General features: G+C 41.8%; 1 protein-coding gene across 1 annotated transcript in view; it reads left to right on the top strand.

Moving 5' to 3' along the window:
- Positions 1 to 25,773, top strand: part of kif26ba (kinesin family member 26Ba) — a 78,210-nt gene that overhangs the window by 15,473 nt on the left and 36,964 nt on the right. The window contains exons 3-4 of the mRNA XM_062387391.1: positions 11,704 to 12,414; positions 19,039 to 19,220. Of these exons, the coding sequence (XP_062243375.1) occupies positions 11,704 to 12,414; positions 19,039 to 19,220 (893 nt within the window). The remainder of the gene's footprint in view (positions 1 to 11,703; positions 12,415 to 19,038; positions 19,221 to 25,773) is intronic.

The following is a 25,773-nucleotide window of genomic DNA, read 5'->3' as shown; positions in this document are numbered from 1 at the left end:
TTTTTTAGGAATCAAAGTAGTTCACCCTTTACATTCTCGTTTATTTGCCTCTTTTTGAGCCAGGAAACCGTGTCGGTGCATTTGACATAGTGTAATGTTCCTCTACAGGCACTGCTCACCTGTTTCCTGGTGTGTGTGCACAAGTAAAAGCGGGAGTCATCAGGCAGATCTTTTCCTTCCCTTTCACCCCAGTGAGCCTCACTAACCTTGGGATGGAAAGACATTGGAGGGAAGAATGAATAGATGGGGGTAAAGGGAGGAAAATAGGGGGGGGGGGGTGTGAGTGGGTGTCAGAGTGTGTGTTCAGGTGAGGGATACGACAAGATGGATTACCCAACCCAACAGGCAATTCATCACTGTCAGAGAGAGAGAGGGAAAGTGAGACTATGGAGAGTGGAAATGAAAGAGGGGGGAGAAAAGAAAGGAAGACTCGGAGAGAGGCAAGGTGAGGGATACCCTGTGGAGGGGGAAAGGGAAGGGTGGAGGGCTTTAGGCAAAGATGGAGCAAAAGTTGGCGAAGGACGAAAAAGGGGGATAAACAGTTGTGGTGGGTTTTTACTGGTTCCTGAAGCATATGTACTGTACTTCCTGGATTTAAATCACCTGTTATGTGGGTTTCATTTAGTAGCAGTAGTTGGAAATAGGTGAACACAGCCAGAGGTAGTTTTCAGAGGAGTATCACCTTTACCATTTTTAACCTGAAATTTCTCACCGGCAATGCTTTGGGAATCTTCCTGCCTAAGCAATTTATCCATTCACCGAGGTTGATATTCAGATTTAGACTCAGATTATGCTTGATAAAAATGAAGGTAACCGCCTTCCGAAAAAGTATTTGGTAGGAAACACAGTGTTGAGGTTAAAAACAAATACGCTGTATTAGGTACTGAGCAGAGTTTGTTGTTAGAGTATTAACCCCCCACAAACATCCCATGTGAAAAAAAGCATATGCACGGACTAACTTCTTACTGAAATTAACTAGCAATGAAGCCAAGATTCTTTAATTCAGCTTTGAGACTACCAATTCATTGGCAGCTACAGCTAGAGCTATAAGTGTTATTTTTCACATTTTTCACAGTTTTGGTAGAAAACGCCTTGTTTCAAGTTCATCTGTAGTGAAGACGGAGTAAATTAGGCTGCAGAGTTTATATGAATTGTATTTATTCTCAGACACCACCATTGATGTACAGAGAATGAAGAACCAGGCACCAGTGGGCAACTTTCACATAAAAAATGGGAATTAAAGGCCAGCTAAGAACAACCAGTCTCTCTCACTGCCAGCTGGTTAATTTACATTGCGGGAGTGGGCTCATCCGCAGGCTCAACATGGTGGGAGCTGGGACATGATTTGTAAATCACGTTGTCAATGGAAAGGGCATGTTAGCTGCACATGATGAATATACGGTCGGTTTGGTCTTCACAGACTCTTAAATATGCAGACAGCATAATGAAAAATCCCCCAATGTACAGTTACATGTTATATCTGCATGAGAGCATTAGGTGTGATATGTCTCTAGCATCAGTATTTTATACCATCTAATATGGCTTAACATCACAACTACACACATATACACTACTGGACATTTATACTGGGGTCCAATAATCTAAGATCAATTGTGTACCCTAAATAGCCCCTTTTTCACTGGTCAGAATCCCACTAACATCTGGCTGTTGTCTGCAATGGGAATTAATTCAGTCCTGAGTTAAAAGTCAGTACATAGGTTTTTATTGGCTGGAAACATGACATGTCTTGTTCTTCTTCATTATTTTGGCAGTCTAGATGGCCACAATGGCCATGCAGCGAACTGACAGAGCTGCTCAGCTTCCGTAGCAGTTTGCGACGATGAACATGGGGGTGGGGGACCTAAAAGGCCAACTCCTCTACTGGCAATGGAAGAAGAGTCAACCACCTTTTTTCAAGGGGTTTACCTGCGTTTAAAACCTGCACATACCTGCGAATTTTGGTGTCAGAGAGGTATATGTGTACACAAATTCTACGTTGTGGATCAGAATGTGATTGATGAGAATGATGAGCAGTCCAGGCACCATTCAGACAGCCAATTTACAGTGGCTGCATGAATGTATACCGCTGGCAGGCTGCAGACCAAAGTACGTCATCACCATGTTCTGAGGGAGTGCTTCAAAGACTCTCTGAAGGCCTCTCGCAAAGACCTTCACACTGCCCCTGCTTCATGAGAGTCACTTACCCACAACCATTCAAAGAAGCAACATTTCAAAGGCTAACAACATCTATTCAGACCAATACATGAAAGCATGTGAAGCCACTGTCTCAGTCTCAGTGAGCTAACCACCCTTCTGTCCTACCCCCATCGAGAGGAACTACGAGACATCAAATTAAGCACAAGTGATGGTGATGACATGGATGCATATAGTTGACATGTGTTTACACATATACACTTTAATTATATACATTAAAAAGGAAAAACACGTCAAGTATGTTTCATGTTGTGTGAGTAATTTTAATTAGTGTTTTATTTGATTGATTCATTATTCATTCATGTTAAAGATGGAATCTTGAAAAAAATCAATCATGTTTGGATTTGATCACATCTGACATAAACTATTACTGATTGCATGAGGCCTCACCAACACAGCCAGCATTGAACAGTGCGGACACACATCCACATAAAAATATGTACAAACAATCCCACTTTAAGTCTCTAGCGAGAGACAAGTCATTAACATCCCCTATAGCTAGTTAGTTGTATATGCTAATTCATTTCAGCATTGCTATGGCAACACAAACATAGAGTGGCATTTTTTCTTTGTTATTGATGTAGTGTGTCAACATCACTTGGGTGTGTGTGCGCTTATGTGCAAATGAGGGTGTGTTCATCATCATGTCTGCATATATGACTCTATGCATGTGTGTGTGTGTGTGTGTGTGTGTGTGTGTGTGTGTGTGTGTGTGTGTGTCTGCATGATGGTTTGCAGTTGTGTCCTAACCAGTCCCACTCCTACATCCATTACTGGATCATATGAAGGAATGACCAATTAAGAAGGTGATTAAAGGAGAAACCCTTCAGAGAGAAGGAGAGAAAGAGAGGAGAGGGGGAGGATGCAGGTAATAAAGTAGAGCGAGGTGGAGAGAGAGAGAGAGACAACCTACTGGGCTCCTTAAGTTATTTATCAGTGAGGGGAAACAGAAACAAAGAGAAAAATCTGGAGAGAGAGAGAGAGAGAGAGAGAGAGAGAGAGAGAGAGAGAGAGAGAGAGAGAGCCAGGGATTGTTTTCCTCAGTGTCTAGACTCTCACATGCTGTTAAAGACATTTTCTGCTTAGGGTTATCTCTGCAGAAACACTAATCGGCCTCTCAGCCAGCTGTCATGCAAACATCAAATTCATTGTTTAATGTATTCATCATCAATACATCTGGTTAGGCCGCATCCAGTACAGTGCCTGTTTGAGTTTCTCCGACATGCAGTCACACGGTTCATCAATATTCACAATGAAACAACCTCTGCAACTCACTTGGGGTAAAATTAGGAACTCTACCCTAACACAAACCTACAAACAAATACGCACACACACACACACACGTGCACAGTGATATTTCAGGCTCCAATCCCTTTTCTTCAATATGTCTCTCTTTTTTTCGCTCTTTACTTTTTCTCACCTGTATTTCATCATGGCTGGATTTTATAAACGATGCTCAATAATGTGTAAATGCTTTGATCAAGATTTAAGAGGCAGATTTTTTGTGATATTATTTGAATTATTATTATCATCATTCTTACAATTGACTTTTTCATGTTCCCAAACTTTTTTATATCGGTTGAAAACTGAGTCACCAAATCATGCTGTAATCTTATCATTTCACAAGCTGTGGTTCAGTTCGATTTTTTTCTTTACATGTATAATTATTTTTATTCTATTCTTCCCTCCCACACATTTTTAATGAACATACAGGCAGTGGATTAAATTAGAAATAGCCATGCTGACAATAAGCCTGCAGGTAGTGGTGGTTAATTAATATGAGTTCAAAGCCAACACAATGGTCTCCATTTAAAAATGTGTTGCATTTATGCAGAACTCAATCAGTTTGTTAACATTTGATATACATTTCCTGAAGGGATTTTTTTTCCTTCATTAATCTGGACTTTATCCTCAATTGTGCTCATTGGTTAACCATGACTCCACTGACTGATGTGAATGAGGGGCTGATCGAATGGTTCCTCTGCTGGTGGTCGTTTTACTGAAAGGCTGGATGCTTTCACAGCTCTCGCAGTTAAATATCTTTTCACTCATAAACAAAGTGCTGCTTCACATCTTTGGTTCGCTTCAGAGGTTACATGTTCAAACACACGGACAGCCGCATGTATAACACATGCCACTTACACTACCATTCACTTTTTATTAAAAAATTGGATTTAAGTTTTTAAAGTCATTATTGTTAAAGCCTAAAATTTCAACTTAATTCTTATTAAAAATTAGTTTTTTCTCATTATGTTTTACGAGGCCCTAACACTCCTTAGTTATATTGAAACCAAAACATACCAGATACTATGGGCTTCAAATGTTACATGTATCATTCAAGTTTTTAACAACAAGGAAAAAATCAAGCTTAAGTTTGTGCCATAGCACTATTTTTAGATAACCATCGAAATAAGGATGGTGTGGGTGTGAGTATAATTATGTAAGACAGAAATAGACTCATGCAAGTATTGTGTATTCTGAACAGCCGAGATGTCGATGATGATGAAGTTGAAGGAAGGATTCCGCGGACCTAGAACCAACTTGTATAGCTTATTTTCAAAGAAGTTCACAGATCAGGACGGATTCTAGAAATCCGGAGACATTCACGCGCCAATAGTGAACGCACAATATATATATAGAGTTTGCCTACGCCCATGACAACATTCCACATCCCATGGTTGAGAATTGCATGACTGCATGTGTCCAAGCGTATAATGTAAATGAAATGGTGTATTCATAAAGACATGCCTCGTGCTTAAAGACGACAACCCATGTTCTATACTCATCAATTAACAGGTCAGTGATCATTCCCTAGGGGAGAGAAATAATCGAGAAATCATATCATGAGGGTCGCATGCTTAAACATGTTATTCTGGTTCATACCCAGCTCAAAGTGTTCGATTGGCAGAATGTACCACACAAGTTTACAAACAGTTCCAAAAAAAACAGATACCACAAAATCACATTTTTCCTATTTCTGAAAAACCTGAATCCAAATAGCTTCTGATTTTTCATTGTTGGCTTTTTCACTAGTTGTGTCCGTGTGTGTCCGCTTGTCTAAACATTTGGAAATAAACTTGCACAACAAGCACATAATATGTCCAGAGAGTGAGAGACAAACACCAAAAGAGAAAAATGAGAGTGACTGACAGAATGTGTTTTAGAGAGATAGCGATAGAGAGACCTGTGCTTGACCTCTGTCAGAGTAGCATTTATCCTACACGTGGGCACATCCATGTGTTTGGTGTGTATGTGTGTGATGTCATTTATAACCTTCGTGTTATTGACCTTGCTCCTGAGCAGACAATCAATCATTTACGTGCACATGCATGCAAACACACACACATACATATACACACACACACACACACACACATACAAACACACACAAACACACATGCATACACACGCATGCACATGCACAATCATTGTCCATCACAGGACCGATGTATGTGATCATGGGCCACCAACCCTCTACAAATTTATAGTATTATCTTGACACTCTCTTCCTTACCTCTGTCATTCACTGCTTTCCATTTTTCATGTATGTGTGTGTGTGCGTGTGTGTGTGTGAGTGTGTGTGTGTGTGTGTAACAGCAGGTGCAAAGACTGGCTGAGATTTCTTCTGCACAAGTTCACTGATCCAGGATTTGCAGTCAAATGCGTCTGCATGGGTGTGCAAATATCAGGAGCAAGTAGTGAGAGAATGAATGAGAGGGTGAGATGAGAGGAGTCAAATGGATAAGGGGGAGGAGGGGGAAGGGTTTACCTTCCCTTGGTCACTCATCTGGAACTGATTACACACACACGCTCACTCACACACCAATAAACCATCCTCATTCTGGCCATAACCGACAAAGAATGTGTTCCTCCTCTCTTCTCCTGTCTGTTTAAGAATTAGGCTGTTTTCTGTCACTTCCTTCCCCGTCTCTCAGATCTGCCGTCACCTTCGTCTGTCTTATCTTTGAGTGTCGTGCCATGAACTGGTGCTAAATTTAGCTGAAGTGAAAACAGGGATCGACAGAGGTTTGAACAAACAGTTCAGTGTCAAAGAATTACATCTTATATAAAATTTTTTGCACAAGCAAAGACAAATCAACAATAAAGTAAATACAAGTATTTTCTAATCTATTCTAAAACATTGTCTTATACTAAGTCGAGTGTGGACTGAATGTGTGTTTGTCCATGACGTCAGATGGTGTGTGTGACAGCTCATTTCCCTGAACTCCTTTTACCTCCAGTGCACTAACACAAAAGCAGTAAGGGACAAACAGGGCCGTTTGGGCTGTCGTTGCTTATCAAATCAGAGTAATGGCATCCTTCTGTGTCCAGTCCACACACACAAACACACACACACACACACACACACTGCGAGTCACTGAGGTCACTGTTCGGTTAGCTCGGATGCCGTCTCCATCCCTCCGATTCCTCTCCTCCTATCACTCACTCCAGCCCTGCAGTGTGGAGCTGAGGCTGTGTTTGTCTGCCCTTGTAGGAGGAAATGAATCACACACATGTAGGCTATCGATGGTGCTGAGACTGATAGAGTCACTCACAGAATACTGATGAACTCAGAGGTGACGGGAACGCTGGCAGAGACAGTTTGATGAATAAAGGAAAGGGGAGGAGAGCTGCAAATATACTGGTTTTTACAATGTGACATTTTTATATAACCACCATCTTATTTAACAGTGTAATAACTAATTCATACTAATTTTAATCTAATAATGTAAAATCGACATAAGACTTTTAAAATCAATATGATTACAATTGAATTGTCTCATTGAATTCCTTATTACGGCTTGTTTTATCTGGATCGGGGTCTTGTCTTGCAACATAACACAGTAATAATACGTGTGTGTGTGTGTGTGTGTGTGTGTGTGTGTGTGACCATGGGAATGTAAGCAAACTCAAAGATGAGCTCAAAATAACAAAGAGGAAGCTTTAGTTGGAAGAGAAATAAAGATGGGTCAAAGAGAGGGCACCGAGAGAACGAGAGAATGAGTGTGAGTGTTTGTATTCAAGAGTTGCTCCTTCCAGTATCAGTAAAAGCTCGTTGCTAGACCCCCTTTCTCTCTCGTCTTTTCTTCGTTTTTCTTTTTTTGCAATTGGCTGCTCCCCAAATCTCCGATAATTTGGAATTTGGAACAGCAGGGCTCTCATCTCATTATGGCTGGTTCGTTGCTGCTGTGTGTGTGTTTGAGAGTGTGTAACATGGAGATACAGAGGGGTCGTTCCAAGCCAACAGAGATAACATTTTCCTCTTTCACTGATTTTTGGCAAATGCCTGACTTTTCCTATTCTTTCAAAACAGGAAGAGCAGGGCTAATGTGCTGCATTAAGAGCAATGGAAGCTGCTATTACTCCAAAATGGTTCCCTCCCTAAGCAGGCGTTAACTAATTCAAAGTATTTTGGTGTCAAATACCCAATGTCAACAGCTTCTAGAAAACACAGTACAACCATTCAAAGAGAGAGAGGGAGGGTCGGGAGGGAGGGAGGGAGAGAGAGAGAGAGAGAGAACGAGAAACCTCAGCAGATTATTCCATGTTGCCCGGTGTGTATTTGGTGTTTCATGTATGGCAGGAATATTTGTGTTTGCATGTGAATGTGTGTGTGTGTGTGTGTGTGTGTGTGTTTGAGAGAGCGAGAGAGTGCATGTTCTATTCATTATTCTACTCACTCCCCTTAAGTAACAAGGTAGTCTTTATTCATAAATACACAAACACACACCGCTCGCATGCTCGCCAAAGTTTGAGTGATGCGTGTAAATGTGTGTGTGTGTGTGTGCTTGTGTGTGCATGTGTGTGTCTGTCTTGTGGTTTGTTGACATAGCCTCGAAGGCAGCTCTCAGACTGAGAGGCTGCATTTTAGTATTAGATGAAATGTTGCTCTGTGTGAACACACACCTCCACATGCTCAGACAGTGTATTGATTGAGGAAAGGTAACAGGCTTGTTATTGATAGAGGCTTATTTGTGAGTGGCGGACAGTGTGTAACATTCACTCTACTATTCCATATTGACCCCCAAAGACGCTGACCCAGACTCTTTACAGATAGGAAGACTATTGGTAGAAACTTCATATTGTTGTAAATAAGTGTAAATGGTTAAATGACCAGTTAATGTTATGAATTAATGTAAAACTGGTGATTGGATGCCTGTACAGTGGATCTGCAGGAGAATTCTCTGTGGACATATCAGATATTTTTTTTTTCTACCTGTCAATCACTCATTCACCCACATGTCATATTATTCCTGTCTCATCTGTTGTTATCTGTCTGAGCCAACGTCTGCTGAGAGATAACCTGTGTTTATCACAGGCTTATTGATCGGACACACATACAAACTCTGCATCTCCATAACTCATGCATTGATTAAACTTCACTAAACAAAGCGTGCCTAGCAATCACTTTGATTAATTCTGGACGTGCACCGCCTCCGTCCTGAGGATGATGCACTGAGCTGTTCTAATAAAAGTCCCTGTGAACCTGCTGAAACCGATGTGCTGGACGTTACTTCTACTATAGATCAACATGTGTCATAAGTGATTAGATTGCTTCATCTCAGGCGTCTGGTGAAAGAGCAGTCAGAAATCAATCAGAGGGAAAATGTCTGCAAATGGAGAATCTTTACTGAGATGACGGTTGATGTATTGAACGTGGTGGAAGTAATGACTCTTTGAGATGCAGCCACACTTGGTAACGACTAGTGTTGATTCTGAGGTGATGCTGGCTGCGGCGTTAAGGTGACCTGCTGTAATGTTCTGCTGGACTCAGACACAAAGAGCTGTTCACCTGCTTATTCCAGGTTCAGTGCAGCTGGGGTCAGGAAGCAGGACCCTGAGCTGTAGGATCAGTTGTCTTTGCTATTGTCATGAACAGGCTCCTTGTTGTGAAAGCTCTGTTTTCTTCATTTTGTCTGTGTTGTGTTGAGTTCCAGCTGCCACTGAACGCTGTCTGCCTGTTTATTCAATGTTGATCAATATTGAACACTTCCTGTGTCCGAAACGCACCAAATTCAGCAGCATTTCCGTGGGTCCATAACAATACATATGATTAAAGGTTCTCGAGATATGCAAGCCACGTCAGACAGAGATGTCTGTAATGTGCCGATGGTATAAGTTAGTATCCCAGATAGCATAGGCATGTGGGCCACTTCAGGTGATGCAACACTTCTGCTCTTTTTGGGGCTTGAACAAACTAGAAATGGCCAAGTATTAAATGGTGACTATGGCCAAAATATCACTGAACACATTTGGGCCACCTTTGGAACCTTTGGTTGAAATGCAGTAATGCTAAGGCTTAAATGTGTCAAAGAAGAGCAGACCGCCTAAATAATATCATTCGACACATTATGTGGATTGGATGTGGGATGTTTGAGATGGAGGCTAAATCTGTGCCGAAACAGTTTGACTTTCACTGGCAGGCGTTCGGGACGGTTATCTCATCGTCTCGTTTCTCATCACAGGAATGGGACACACCCGTTCCTGTAGGTAATCTGAGGTCGAGTGCAACTCAGTCCACAGAATGACTGAGAAGGCACGCTGCCCCTGTCCTGACTGCACAGACGGCAAAGTCCCAGACACCTTTTCATTAAAAGTTTATTAATATTGAATGTATTGTGTGTCTAAATCGTACCAAATTTGACTTCCTTGGGTAAAATATGGATAAAATGAACGGTTCTGTGTTCCACAGACAGAGAGACAGACAGAAAGAGATTTCTGGAATAAGTATGTAGTGATAATAATTCAAAACAAAATGGTTTCGGAGAAGATATGTAGGAATATGTGATCTGCAGGAACGAACGGTTCTATTCTTTAATAGCACAGACAAATAACACAGCTCCTCCTTTTGGTCTTTATTGCCTGACCTAAAGTAAAGTCACTGTCTCACATAGGTTCTCAGTTTACTGTAACTATCACTTGTGCAGAAAAAGGTCTGGAGCCGACACAGACACCTGACTTCAGTGCTCCAGAAGAGGAGGCTGGTTGAAAGCAGGAGGTTAATTATAGTCATCATGAGAGTTGGCAGCACCTAACACAGATGTTTAGTTGAATTACAGAGCTTCTAAGCAGGAAGATCATACAACAACACTACACCTTCTCTCCAGATGATAATTAGCCTGCAGCATCTCTTTAATCCCAACATCAGCCTCAAGGGCCCAGACTTTCATAAAGAAAACTCTTTCAATTTAATGACCTTTTTGTCAGATAAAGTAGCTTATTTAATGATTTGTGTGAATGGGTTCAGGTCAGGTTTAGACTCAGATCTGTATCTGCATGTGTGCGTGTGTTTTGCTTGTTAACTTATATTTGGACCAGAGAGAGTCATGGCTGGAGATTTGGATTGGATTTCCTCTCTGCGCGGGGCTCCAATTAGTCTGGAAAAATCACATGCACATATGCGCAAACACACACACATACTACATACCTGCACGTATACACACATACGCTCATGCACACAGGCACAAAATTGCACAAACAAATTGGGTGAATACATTTCCAAACACAACAAAGCACACTAATTGCTTACGCACACACACACATGCACACAGGTCCATTACACAAACATTGAAGGAAATGAAAAATACAGAAAAGAATGGCGGATACATTTAGTATTTTTATGTAATGTTGTGTTTTTCTGTTTTTCTGTTGAGAAACTGAAAGTGAAAATTGGGTTTGTGTCATGCTTGTATCAAACATATTACAAATTCTTAACATCTGATATGATATTCTATAAACATCCATGGTCTTTTTTGTTCCTGCATATAGACCGTTAACGTTCAGTGTCATGGCCTCTCAGTTCAACTACAGAGAGACATGAAATGGGTTTTTACAAAGGTTCCATGAACAGCACATGCCTGTCAACATGTTGAAAATGTCAGGGGATGGGTACACAATGCTGTTTCCAGCCGGTGTTAGTTTACATGTTGATACCGTGTTATTACAACTAGGATGCCATTTTAATGTGTGACATTTTGTAATAAATACCTTTAATAAGTTGACTGAGACATGACGAACGAGAGATAGTTTTTCACCTTTACTGAGCTGCTGCTCCTTCCTTCATTAAATACATCTTGTTTCCTTTTTATGGGAACTGTAACTTAGTTCATGCTGAGAAAGAAAAGACAGAAAAGAGAGTAGAAGGTCAGTCGTTTTTTCCTTCTTGTATTAGACAATTCTCCTTGCTGTCAGCGACTGCCACATATTTACCCTTTAGACCAGAAAGATGTTTGGTGTGTGTGTGTGTGTGTTTGTGTATTTTTGGTAGTGTTGTGTGTGTGTGTGTGTGTGTGGGTGTGTGTCTACACGTCTTCCTCCAGGCCACATTGTTTCATTGCCTTTTTTTCTTAAATTCACTATAAATATTTATACACATGGCTTGTTAAACATGTCTATTCTCTTCTCTTCTCTCCTCCTCTCATCTCCTCTGCGCTCATCCCTTCTCCATGAGTCTAAATCCCAACCTTGTGTTTCTGTCTCTCTTTTCAGGATCCCTCCTTCTCCCTCCTCCTCCACGATAAGCTTCAGGTGCCTAACAGTTCTCGGCTGGCGTGGAACGAGCGAGACAGTCGCTGCGATGTTTGTGCCACTCACCTCACTCAGCTCAAACAGGAAGCTGTGCGCATGGTCCTCACCCTCGACCAGTGGGACCTGTCCCCCGGCTCTTCCCCCCCTGCACTGATTGAACGATATGGTTCTCAAGGACCCCCGGGTCCGCTGGGAGCATCTGGAGTTCCTGGGTCAAGGGACTGGCCTCCTCCTTTTCTCCCTTCCTCTTCCTCCTCGGCTGCTTCTTCCACTTCACATCCTCCTCACCAAGTGTCCCAGTCGCCTTCCCCAAGCCCAAACCAGACCCCGACGCCCAGCCCGAGCCACGGACCATCCAACGGCAGCCATGGGAGTCCCTCAGTGCAAACATCCAGCTGCGCTCCCTCAAACCCACCACCTCAAGGTCCAGGGCACAGACTGGGGTCCAAGCCCAGCTCCTTAGGTCTTGGAGGTGGGGTGGACAGAAGGAATGGGTCTCCTGGTTCAGGAAAAACAGCTGGTGCCCAACAGCATGTGACTGGGGTTAACAGCCCCAGCAATAGCGTTAATGGTAGTAACAACGGGACCGGAGCAGTACTGAGCACAGCAGCTCTGCAGGCCCATCAGCACATGAACCGAACTAGCGGAGGGGTTACACTCTATCCTTACCAGGTAAGCTCTCTGTAGAAGTATTTGTGTGCACCTGGTTTTGTTTGTGTTGCGAACATTCATGTAAAATCTGAACAGCTTCTTCTCCCATGAGGACAGTGCAAATATACCACAGAAAGGGAATAAATTAATTCTATTCTTGTATAATTATAGGCTAGTACATCGGGTGATGTGCATCACAACAGGAACATTTCCAGCTTGTAGGTGTAACTGCCTACTGTAGTGTGAGCTTGTAGCTATTAACCACCCGATAACATGTTCAAATCTCTCCTCTCTTCTCTTCTCCTAGTCAGACAAAGCTATATCGCATCTATACCTCAGGCAAAGTGTGTGTCTGTGTGTGACCATGTGCACATGTCTCTGTGTTACAGTAAGATAAGGAGGGGGCGGGAAGCAATTAAAACCCTTTGTGTCTAATTGCTGCAGTTTGTATAAAAATGAATTCCCCTCCTAAGTCATAACTCAGGGAAATCGTACTTAACAGACAAGTTACATATATTTTTTAATTGAGTGTGACTCACAGTTTTCTGAGGATAGCATTAATTCTCTATCGTGAATACATTTCATTTATTCCACAAATCATAAAAATATAAGTGTATATATGTTCCTGAGAACTCAGAGAATTAAGTGTCTTTTAGTATAAAAGTAATCCAGGTATGGTCCAGTCCAGTGACAGTTTTCTATAACGTTAAGAACGTACAGTACATTAATACAACAATAACTGCTAATGGCTAATTTGGCATCACTTCAATGGTGCCATCATACCAAGAACATGGCAACATTATACCTGGTAGTGTTCTGTCCTGTGGGGACGTCACTAATCACATTCTTGAAACTGTTAACAAGCTCTTATCATGAGTTAAGCATAAAAACATCCTTCAACAGGGTTGAGGCAAAGCAGCAGGCTACAAGGTAGCGCAGAGAAAAACTGTAAAAGTGACTGAAATGGAGATAGAACAGGACATGTAAGGAGGAGAGAGGAAGAGAGGAAGTGTGAGTAGAAAAGAGAGGAGGATGGTGGAGGGAAGAAAACGCTGCAGGTGACGAGTGGTCTAGAGGTGGATAGAGGCAGGAGAGCTGAGACTCCTGGGGAGATCCAGAGGGGTGTGTGTGTATGTGTGTGTGTGTGTGTCTGTGTGTGTGTCTGTGTGTGTTAACGTGTGTATGAGCATGTACAACAGATGTAATAATTCATACAGTGATAATTAGGACTCTGGGGACTCTATGTCACACACCTGCGGTACCCCTTCTTTCACTCGCATTCACTTTCTCTCTCCCATTCTCTCACACACACACACACACCCACACACAATCACTCTTACTTATTCCTTACGCCTTTCTCTCCTCTCTCCTGTTATTTCTGTGTCACCCACACTTCATATTCATGTCCTCTTCTGTCTGCTATGCCGCCATCTCTCTGTATATTTTTATTCAGTCCATGACTTGTATCAGATATAGAGATTTGGAATTGTAGGTGGAAATTACTTTGTACAGTCTCAGGAATTGTTCAGTTGTCTTGTCCTACAGGTCAGAAATAAATTAGACACATGAACAGATATGTATTCTGGTCTGTCTTTGTGGATATGACAGAGAAATTGTTCCGACCTGAAGGAGGATCTCCTCTTCTGAGCTTTTCGGTATTGAAGTTAGTACCTGTGTTGGGAGGTGTAAAATGTAAGTGAGTGCTTGTGCTGTGACTTTGACAGAAATGGTGTTTCAGCAGGAAAGGAGAAACAGAGCATGATAATAAATCACCTACGTTTAGACTCACCCTGACTGGAGAGAAAAGGGAGGAGGAGGAGGAGCAGAGCGGAGAGATGATCAAAAAGTGGGTAAAGCACGAGGAAATAAAGGGAGATGAGACTAAAAGATAGAGATGTAAAGGATGAGGAAAAGGTACGAGAGATGGGTTTCGTATCAGAGAGAATCAGAATAGGAGACATTTTATGATACAGCTTACATGGGGTATATTAATATATAAGGGGCACATTAAGTCTGAGACATCGGTCTGTATGAGCACATTGCTGAGATGAATAGATCTGCTTTAATGCTCGAAACATAAAAGACGTCTGTAGATGCACAGGGAAGCTTTCAGAATCTCTTACAATGGCTGATGGTCGAACGCAGGCCAAATGAGAAATATCTGCCTGATGATCCTCAGCAAAGTAAAAGAGAACAAAAACATAGACGGAAAGACGGCAGAGTGAGAAAAAAACCAGCGGCAGGAATCAATAGATTTCATTGGAAATGTGTCTGTTAGTCTCCAGAAGCACTACCAACAGCAGCACCAGTTTTGATTTATTGGACAGAACCTTTTTTAATGACAAGAATCACCATTAAATACACTTTTAATGGCAGCACAAGAAGACACAGAGAGCTGAGGGAGGGGGTGCGCTGAGGGAGCCAGAGAAAAGGAAACGACCTGTCTGCCGGTGTGGAGCTGACATTAAAATCCTGCTGGGTCAGCAGACTAAGAGGTGACACACCAAAGGTCCAGGCTGCAGAACTAATGGCTGAGGTCAGACAGCAGTGTGCTCTGTGATGTATGGTTCTTTAATTTACTCCCAGAAACAACACAGAAAGTCTTATATCAACGGTAATTTGGTGGCCCACTGTCATACCAATACTGTACCTTTTAATCGGTAGAAATAGTTCAGTTGAATAAGAAAAGATCGAGAGCAGAGCATCTGTTTGTTTCATGGCCTGTATGTTTAATCCATGTAAAATCTGTATATGTAGTATATATAAATACAGTCTGTGTTTATAGACTAGGGGTTGTATACGTTTCAGGGCTTTTTATGGTAGTGGTTTATAATGTGCCCCCTGTGTGTGTGTGTGTGTACGTACACTAGAAGTCTTTATCCTTTTGGGGCAGTGGGTGGTCAACTACATCCTCCTCTTCCTCCCTTTCTTAGCTTGCCCTCTCTCTCTCTCTTCCTCCCTCTTCTTAGCTCTCTCTCTCTCTCTCTCTCTCTCTCTCTCTCTCTCTCTCTCTCTCTCTCTCTCTCCATCTCCTCCTTCCTCCCACATTTCAATTCCTTTTGTGCTGTCTACGTTTAATTTCAGTTTTTGCTGTTTTCCTCTGAACTTTATTTTCCTTCCCACTCTATCGCTCAATTTCTGCAACTCCATCCAAGGTTTTTTTTTGTCTGTCTTCCACTTATATTCCCCACTTTTTTCACCCCGAAAGGGCAGCTTCTCTGTCTTCCTCCCTTCTACTACTGCAGTAAGCATTAAGATTGCTTTACACACTGCATCTATTCCCCCTGGTAAATGCAGGCGGGACCACAAGCATACATGCACACAAAACCACACAGTTTCTCATTTCAGCCTTCTCATACAAATCTTTAGGCACAAATTCTGTGTTGTTTTGGTATGGACTGTTTTTGGAAAAATAGGTAATAGAATAATATAAACCTAAGAGAGACAAATGAGGAGGAGGATCCTGAGGAAATGGTGTTTGTGTTGTAATGAAGATGAATGAAGCAGCAGAGTATGAGGGTGGTAGATAAATGCTGCATTGTAAAGAAAGAGGAAGAGTCAGAGTGACAGAATAAGTGTTTAAGTGCTGTTTTCCTTCCACTTCGTATTTCTGGGAAAATATAATATCACATTAATCAAAGTCCCACACTGACAGATACAATCTTAGTACCAGGTGTTCACTGAACTATTTTAAAACATTTCAAAGTATCATCCTCATTGTTCTTTGTAAAAAAATTGTGTGATGACCGCTGAGCATTTCAAGGACTACATTACCCAGAATACTGTGTAGGTAAATCTATTACCAGCAGTTAACTGCAGGAATGTTGATTTAAATAGGAATTATCATACTGTCCTTACATTATCTATGTGCAGTATTTCTGATGTAGAGCTAATTTGGCAGTGCTCATACAGTACATCTGGTATAATGAGAAGCATGAGACACATTCATCACACCACTGTGCCAGATACAGAGAAGCACATAAAACACAATGCTATAAAGGTGAATATGATTATTGGATTTTTGTATCCACGTAGACCGTGAAGGCCCTGTCAACATGAGATGATTTGGTCTATGGAGGATTCCCTATTTGCATTAACAGCTCTTCCTGGTCCCATCAATAGCTACTTCAAAAGGGATTGTTCAGTAAAAAATGAAAATTCATCTTTCTCACCACTATGCAGATGGAGGGGTGGGTGAAATGTTTGAGTCCACAAAACACTTTTGGCAAGGTGGTGAGTAGATAATGAGTGAATTTTCATTTTTCTGTGAACTATCCCTTTTAAAGTACTGCACCTACTGCAGCTCAGCCATCGACATAGCTAGCTTATTAGCTTCATCACTGAATCCTGGGATCGATTGTCCTGACAAGGATCCACTGGTTAGCCCCTCCATTGCTCAGGAACGTAAGGATGCATTTGAAGCAGCCCTGGGAATGGGTCAGCCTTGGTCTATTCCTGTTTACATGTTACAGAGCATAGTTTGATAATGACCTCAAGAGATTAGAATACTCCAGGTGTTTTAATTAGTTTATTGCTAATTCTGAGTATGGCCTTATTTGAGTTAAGGTTTACATGGTAGTGTCTTATCTGAATTATTGTTAATATCAGAATGCTGAACCTTCCCTGCTGGCCACCTATTCTCTCACCGCCCCTACTCCAGCTCTCAGCTCACATTACAACCCTCTGTGGGCACATTTCTTTCTACACTGTGTAAGTACTTTTCCCCCTCCCATTCACAATGATAAATGAGGAACCAGCACAAATGCGCAGGTAGTCCATGTAGCTCACTGAACCTTTATTCCATATGTTCATGACTCCTTTAATAATGCAAGGGGAGCGAGCCAAGTCTGAGCATTTGAAACGGCTGTAGATGCACACAGGCATAGATAAACTATAGAGGCATCTCATTTACAACTGGTAATTCATCAAGGCAGTGGGCTGCATGCTCGGACCCCAGGAGCCCTCAGCAGTAAATATATACGCGCAGGGAAGGTGATTTACACACATACACACAGGTGGATAGAAGTGCAGACACATGCATGCTCGCAGGTTAATTCTCACACAAGCTCTAGTTCCTTTATCGGAGAGTGTGGGTATGATTTAGGTTGGCCGGCCGTCTGGCCACTGGCAGCACATAAAGAACTATAATCAATAATCCATATTTATTTCATGACTGGGTTGGCTACACACATGTATGCAAACACACAAACGTGAACACACGTGCCTTTGTACGTCGTGTTACAAACGAATGCCTTACACTCATCCAATACATGTAAATTGCCATATAATTTCTTCTTTGTGTGTGAGTGCAGCCATCTCAACCATCCTCTGACTGTGCTCCGGCTCAGACCTACACAGACCCAGGTACATTGGTCACTCTCTCAGTTCTCTAGGTACATAGACAACATGGCCCAGTGGTCGAGGCACAGACCATGTAATTGCCACACTCAGCTCCAGTCAAGGGACTTTGCTGTAAGCCATACTCATCTTTCTCTCTCCATTTTTTCTGTCTACAGTATATCTACACTATCACCTCAGTAATAACGGCAAACAGGCCCAAAACAAATCTTACAAAAGTTTACATACACATATAAACCTGTTGTGTTCATACCGTAAACCTGCTGCTACAGTAACTGACGCACAGGGCAGGAAATTGCATCTCTTCCGAGTTCAAAGGTCTCTGTTTGTCCTCACTGTCCTTCTCTCCTGCATCTGATAAAGCACAAATGCAGAGATGATCCAATAATAAAGGACAAACGAAGGTAAATAGTTTAAGATGGCAGAGCGAAGAGACAGAGGGAATACAGGAGAATCAATAGCTTGAAGAAAAGTGGTGAAGGGAATAGAAAAGAAGAGAATTAAGGGTGACAGAGAAGGAGAAAGCTCTAGGTTAAAAGAGAGAAATAGAGGCTGGAGTGTGTGTGTGTGTGCGTGTGTGTGTGTGTGTGTGTGTGTGTGTGCGTGTGTGTGTGTGTGTGTGTGTGTGTTTGTGTGTGTGTGTGTGTCTGTGTGTGCATGTGTGTGTGTGTGATTGTGTGTGTGTGTGTGTGTGTGTGTGTGTGTGTGTGTGTGTGCTTGTGTGTGCGTGTGTGTGTGTGTATCTTGGACTCAGTCATTCGTGCTGCTGGTTCACTGTGATCACTGGAATCCTTACTTTCAGTCTACCAAGGAACACACAAACACATTTTCTCTATTCATCCATCCATCCATCCTTACTTCCTTCTTCTTTCCTTCTTCTTTCCTTCTTTCTTTTTATGGATTTTATATCTTCACACCCGCAGATTGCTGATGATGATGGGGACTCACACTTAATTATTCCTTATTCACTCTGCATGTGGATCCCTGTGGAACAACTAAACACACCCACAGATAACGTCTCACTTAAATGTCATCCACCCTAGCTGCATATCTGATCTGTGAGCCTCATACAATTTAACAGTTAATTTATTTCTAATCTATTCTCTTAACTCGTTTTGGTTTTGTCAGTGATATTAAAAAGTCTCTCTCTCTCTCTCCCTCTTTCTCTCCCCCTCTCCCGCTCTCTACCACCCCTCCCTCCCTCTCTCTCTCTCTCTCTCTCTCTCTCTCTCTCTCTCTCTCTCTCTCTCTCTCTCTCTCTCTCTCTCTCTCTCTCTCTCTCGTCAGATCTCCCAGATGATCTCTGAGGCCTCCAGAGAGGGACTGTCTGAAGCTGCCCTGAACCGCCACAACACACACTCTCCTTCACACACCAGTTCACCATCACACACCAACTCTCCCTCTCACACTCAGACTGTCACCAACACAGCACCGACCGCCACCTCTGCTGCTGCCTCTTTCTTTGCCAGGTAAGATTCTCTCACACCAAAGTGCCACTGAGAGAAGAAGGTGACATGTGAAGCACTTTCCTAATTCGGTGCATGTCAGTGCATGTCCGGTTCAATCTGATCTGTCCACACAGAGGCATGCAGGGTCAGGGACAATTTACATTTGGCCTCCACATAATCTGCTTGATCAGGTGCAAAATTGATGGATTAGAGTCTGATCAATATTTTTGGGGGCTGATATTAATACAGACTCGGAGGAAAACTTCTAATACCAATATATGGGCAGATTAAGTATATATTTTATAAATATTTAAAACATACATTGGAAGGGATTTCTAAAATGCCATTTTTAAACCCTTATGACAAATAGAGTTATTGAGGTTTAATATTGTTAGAGTTTAACTATAAACCTTATAATAAATATCTAAATAAAAGAAAACATAAAAATAACAATATATAGTAATGAATAAGGAAAATAAACACAAAAAAATCTTTACGAAGACGGAACCATGAATGTCTTTCCTGCATTAATTTCTTTTTAAAATAAAAGTTTTAATATTTTGGCATATTGGCACACATAAACACCAATACCCATGTATCTGTGAAAGGCTGCTTTTTAGTGGCCAACCGATAAAACTATCAGGCTTTTTCTGGATTTTCGTGAAGAGAGCCACGGGAAGCAACTGTATCTTACCAAACTACAATCCTCAGTGGTATTGTATTTTTCTCAAAGACTATGATTTAGCAGCATCGAGACTAAGATAATTTGTATTAAATATAGTGTTGCAAGATCAGACATAGTTCATTCTAGGTTGAAATGTCCAGACATCTGTTATGCTAATGTCTCTCAAGTTGACTATTTGAGCCAGAACAGAGAAAGAGCGAGTTAACAAAAAACAGGATGAAGTGAGATGAAGGTGTTGAAAAATGTTAGACCATCATATATATATATTACTTATCTTTTGGTGTGTTTGTGTATAATCAACTTTCCAGTCAGCAGTCATCAATGGGCTGTGTATTTAAATCTAGTGAAATGCACAGGGACACAACAGGAATGAGACATGGCTAATATGGGTAAATTATTGATGAATAAACATGGGAAGCTCAAAATGAATGTATAAATTATTCATGGCTAACACAAGACTGAGTTTGTAATGGTGTCTGAAGTAGGGCTGAGACGTCAAATCTAATGGGCGGCTTTAAATCACGTTTCAAATGATACCACCACCTCTCCTTCAAACGTTCACTACACACCCCTCTTCTCTCCTCCACTCCTCCACTCCTCTCTCCTCTCTCCTCTCTCCTCTCTCCTCTCTCCTCTCTCCTCTCTCCTCTCTCCTCTCTCCTCTCTCCTCTCCTTTCGCGACCAAGCTGACTCATAAATTGTATGGGACCACTTACAAAAACATGTGCACGCAGTCTGTCTCTGTAGCTTTACCTCTATGACCCCCTGAACTGTCAGGTAACAAGGCCATTTTACACAAACACACACACACACACACACACACACACATCTGGCCTGACATTCCAAACGTACAACCAGCTGTCCTTCTTCGATTTATGAGCGTTCACCTTCTGACTGAAAGGGCGGGCTTTGTTTAAGGGTGCAGGTGTCAGTGAGTGGACATGTGTGTGTCGGTGAGTGTATCTGGCAGTCAGTCTTTCTCCTCCAGTTTTAAGCTGTGTTAGTGCAGTAGATCTTCCGTCCTGTGCTGTGTAATTTGTGTTTGTTTTGTTTTGAGCTCATTATTTCATCCACACACACACAGTTTGCCTGCATTTTCCTGTCACTTGTGTGCAAGTATGTGGTAGGATTTCAGTTTAATTGGCAATTTAGTTTAGTTTAATTGTGGGGTAAAGTGGGAAAGTGGGACAGTGTCTCACTTTACCCCACCATGAAGCACAAGTTAAGTTTAGTCTTAAACATATTTTAGTGTTATATTACATTATATATGTTTTATTTTTAATGTCATAAACATTGTAGAAAAACCATCATGCCAAGAAACTATATACCAGGAAGACAACCTGGGGCCAAACACCCCTCACAGAGATGGAGAGTGCAGCCGCTGAGGTCATGCAAGGAAAGAAGTCCTTAAGAAAAGCTGGAAGGGATAGAAATATTGATAAGACAACCCTCAAAAGATTCATAAAGAAAAAAGAGAAAGGGAAAGTAAAATCAGTAGCCTGGGGTGCAGTAGCTGAGGTAAAGAAAATATTAACAGATGAGATGGAGGAGGAGCTTCCAAACACTTGAAACAACTAGCTGACCAGTTCCATGGCCTTGCTCCAGTTAAGTGCCATGAACTGGCATTTGAATGAGAAAAACAATATCCCTGTCCCTGCCAATTGGACAGAGAAACAATGTGCAGGTAAGCTAGGGTGTGCAAGAGATCACATGAATCATAATAATCATAAATGTGCTTAATTGATCAATCCCCCTGATTCTGTTACTAGTCCGATGTTAGTGGTTGTCAATATAGCTGTCGGGATTTTAACTATTACAACATGTGTTGTTATGGTAGTTTTAAAGTGGAAAAAGTAAGTGGACCACTTTACCCTCTAGCTGGGGTAAAGTGAGACACAAGACCATGTTTTTTAAAACAATCATATTTTCACTGCCGTTTGTCCTGAAGACATTCTGATCCTTTTCATTGCTAGAAAACATCCTGAATTACTGTAATGGGAAATGTGTACATTTTACTGATATATCATTTTAGCTCGCCTAGAGGGGAGCAAATGTAAGAAAGTCCCACATTACCCCGCTCTCCCCTACTGTGTCACCTTTTGACTCAGGTGTGTATGAATGTGTATTTGTGTTTATGGTCGAAGAATGCAGCCATGCAGTGTTGCTAAATCCCATGGTTGTCTAGGTCTTTACTGACAGACGTGGACTGCATACAGACACTCTTATTACCAGACATGCACACGCGCGCGCACACACACACACACACACACACACACACACACACGCACACACACACAGATCCTCTTGCTCACTGTTTGCACACATAGCCACATCGCCTCTCACCCGATATCTTTTGTCCTCCTGATCCTCCTGTTTCTATCTCTTCTCTCACCTCCACATCTCTCCTCTGCTTTCCTCTAATTGCCACCTCTATCACTCGTTGGTTCTCTACTTTCTCTCACTCCTTTCTTTCTTTTCGCGGTGCTCTTTATCGGCCTTCAATTCTCTCCTCTAAAAAATATTTCCGTTTCCACACTGACCTTTTCTTTACCCCTGTTAATGTGAATGTGAGTAATATCTTTCATTAGTACCAATCTGTCCATGTATATGTCCCACTCACACAGAAATGCTCAGACTCCACAGTGCTGCAGTGACCCTCAGGGAATGCTGGGATTGAGGATAGAGACATGCTGTACTTCCCTAGGTGTGTGTGTGTGTGTACGTTTTTCCCACTGGGGGAAGGGGGTTTCTATCAGTGCAGGAATTTTTTGCTGCATGCTCAGAGGATTGGGCCTTTAGGGATTTGGCTGTGTGTGTATGTGTTTGTGTATGTGTGTGTGTGTGTGTGTGTGTGTGTGTGTGTGTGTGTGTGTGTGTGTGTGTGTGTTTGTGTGTGTGTGTGTGCGTGTGTGTGTGTGTGTGTGTGCGCGCGTGTGTGTGCGTGTGTGTGTGTGCGTGGTTGCAGGTAGCAAAGTAAATTAATAGGTCCCAAGTGAACTGGTGAATTGGGAAGGCGTTGTTGTTTTGGATGGAGATTGGCTGCTCGATAGGGGGAAGCTGTCACTTTCCATTGTTTCTTTAAAAATAAATATTCCATCACTTGATAATTGGCCCCCAATTAACCACAACTAATACTGGTTGATTGATTATTTAAATCTGCGGTCAGTGGTGAATACATCAGCATAACAAGGACCTGATAACACCATTACTGCACTTGTTGCTGTTAATGTCGCTAATGTGTAATTTAACAGTAACTAAAACCAATCAACTTTTATTTTGAAAGAGAATAAGAATATATATATACATATAATAACATATTTTGTCGACTTGTCTACTTGCATATACAAAATGTTTCCAACAACGTTCAAACTCAGAGAATTCCCCAATTTTATTTAAGGTAATGGGACCTTTCATTTTAATCGCCTTTAAACTGCGTCATATCTGCTGCTTCGGTCTCTGCTATAAAGTCTGGGGCAAAGGAAAACCACACAGCTAGCCAGTTAGCCAGTCGGCTGTTATGTCTTCCACTATTTGCATTGGTCCCGATTATTCATTGTCGTCTGGTACATAACGTGATTTAATCTTTATCACATTACCTCATTTGTGAACATGATTTGCTCATGACTCGTGTCCATACCACCACCAGCCTTGGTGTAGATTTCCATCTACACCAAGGCTGTTTCTGAAAAACTTCGAACTCGATCTTTTGTTTATTGGCGGGATTTAGAGAACTCTAGTGGCAAAAAATATATATTTTAAGTTTAACTCATTAACAGACTTATTGTGATCAGGTCTGATATCTACAGTAGCACACACATATGGTACAGGACACACATGCGCCTGAAGATTAATGTGGACATTGTAACTCCATGTTAAACACAACGATGCAATAATATTTTATTGCTCAGGCTCAATTTTACAATACTGCATATCTGCTGGTGTTGTAATAGAAAGTGGAAAGTGTGTAAACTGGAGGGGATGTGCACATGTCAATGAATAGATAGTGTCTGTCCATGCCAGTCTTAATGACCACACACACATACACACACACCATCGCTCTCTCCTTATATCTCTCCCCACGTGACAGCCTGTTAAATAGGATGTAATTTTCTACAGAGAAAACAACCAATCCACAGACAGCAGTAGTAAATCAGCTTTGTATGTTTGTGTGTCTGTGAGAGTGTGGGTCTGATGATTCAAGGGAGTTTGTGTATGTATATGTGTATGTTTATCAAGTGTTAGAGTTTGTAGCGCAAGCAAGAAGAAAACAAAAGAGCAGCGTATAACTGGCTGGACAATTTGTGACCCGCACTGCTTTTTAACAAGAGACGCATGAAGGCACAGAGGGGCAGAGAGGCAAGGATGGATGACGGGATCAATATATGTAAGGAAGGCTGAATGGATGGTGGGATGGATGGCTGGATATATGGAGGGCAGGGAGGAAGAAGAAGCCAAAGGGAGACAGCAAAGGATGAAAATAATGAGATAGTGGAAAAGAATAAGGGATGAAGTAGAGTGAGAGGGATTTAGGAGTGGAGCCATGAGTGGAGGTATAATGGATGAGGAGGGAGGTAAATAAAAGCACAAGGGGGTAACAGAGGAAGAGCTGGTGGATAGAGGGATGGAGTAGATGGATGGATAACAAGTGCCCTTCACTCCAGTGCTTGATTGGAATAGATCCACTTGGACAAATCCCAGGCCACTTGTCATTAAACACCACCAATTAGTTGTGTGTGTGTGTATGTGTGTGTCTACCATGCTTGAATTGTGCCATAGATTAAACCGGTCAGGGTGGGAGAACATAATGTGAAGACAAATATTTGGTTAAAATTGGAGTGGCCGATCTGAAGGATTTGACAACAACTAAAAAAAATGGGACACAGGTTTTGCACAGTGAGCAGCTCAGTCATAAATTACCAGAAGAAAAGAAAATACATTTGCTGCCAGCAGAAATAAGTGTTCATGCTACATGTAGGGATCTCCAGCAGCAGAGGAGCCGTGCATGAATCTCTAGCAGCTGCAGCAGCCATGTTGTTCCCATTGTTACCTAGAAATTAATTAAGACACATCCCTCACTGAATCCTCAGTAACACCGTTAATATTTTTAAGATGCAGTAAATTCATGCACCTGCCAAATAGCAGTGTCTTTCATAATCTGCAACACGTGTGGTTTTTAGCATTCAAATTATATAATAAGAAACCTGTAATTGCTTTTGATCGCCTTTGCTACAGTAAATGCGTAAGCTCAGCTCGCACAGGGTGGAAAACCACTTAGTGGTCGTCTCGTGGATCTTTGTTTCATACAGTGTGTGCACTCACGCTCACACTGATGGTCACAAACACACACCTACACACACAGATTCACACACAAATCTCCTGGGAGAGCTAGTCAAATGGTGAAACGCTTCGTCGTTCTATGGGTCACTGGATCCACATCTCTCTTCCCCCCACCTCCCTCCTCTTCTATTTATCTCTCTCTCTCCCTCTACCGCTCTCTCCCTTTCTCTCTCCGACCCCCCTCCTCGCTCTCATTTCTGTAACCTGCTGCAGTTAATTGAAAGCCAATGGTGTGAGAATATGGCTCTTTGACGGAGAGTGTTTCAGGGCACAAGGTCCTCTCTCTCTCTTTTTATAATCTTAGAAATATATGTGAGGATAGATTAAAGCTGAACAGAGCAGGAATCCCTGCCAGGGCTGTTTTAGAAAGGTTTTATTTCATCGTCTTGTTAATGAAGCTGTGTTTGGATTTTCTAAAATCTGGAATTCTGCTCTTTTGAATTGTGGCCTCTTCAATTGTAGATAAGGAAATACATTTACACATACAGTGAAATATTGCAGCAGTCGCTTCGGTGAATTATTGCCAGAATATTAAGTCGGTCTACCTCAAGA

The sequence above is a fragment of the Platichthys flesus genome, chromosome 1 (assembly GCF_949316205.1).
Source record: "Platichthys flesus chromosome 1, fPlaFle2.1, whole genome shotgun sequence".
Taxonomy (NCBI): domain Eukaryota; kingdom Metazoa; phylum Chordata; class Actinopteri; order Pleuronectiformes; family Pleuronectidae; genus Platichthys; species Platichthys flesus.
Note: the sequence above shows the minus strand (reverse complement) of the source record. Positions and strands in the feature narration are given on the sequence as shown.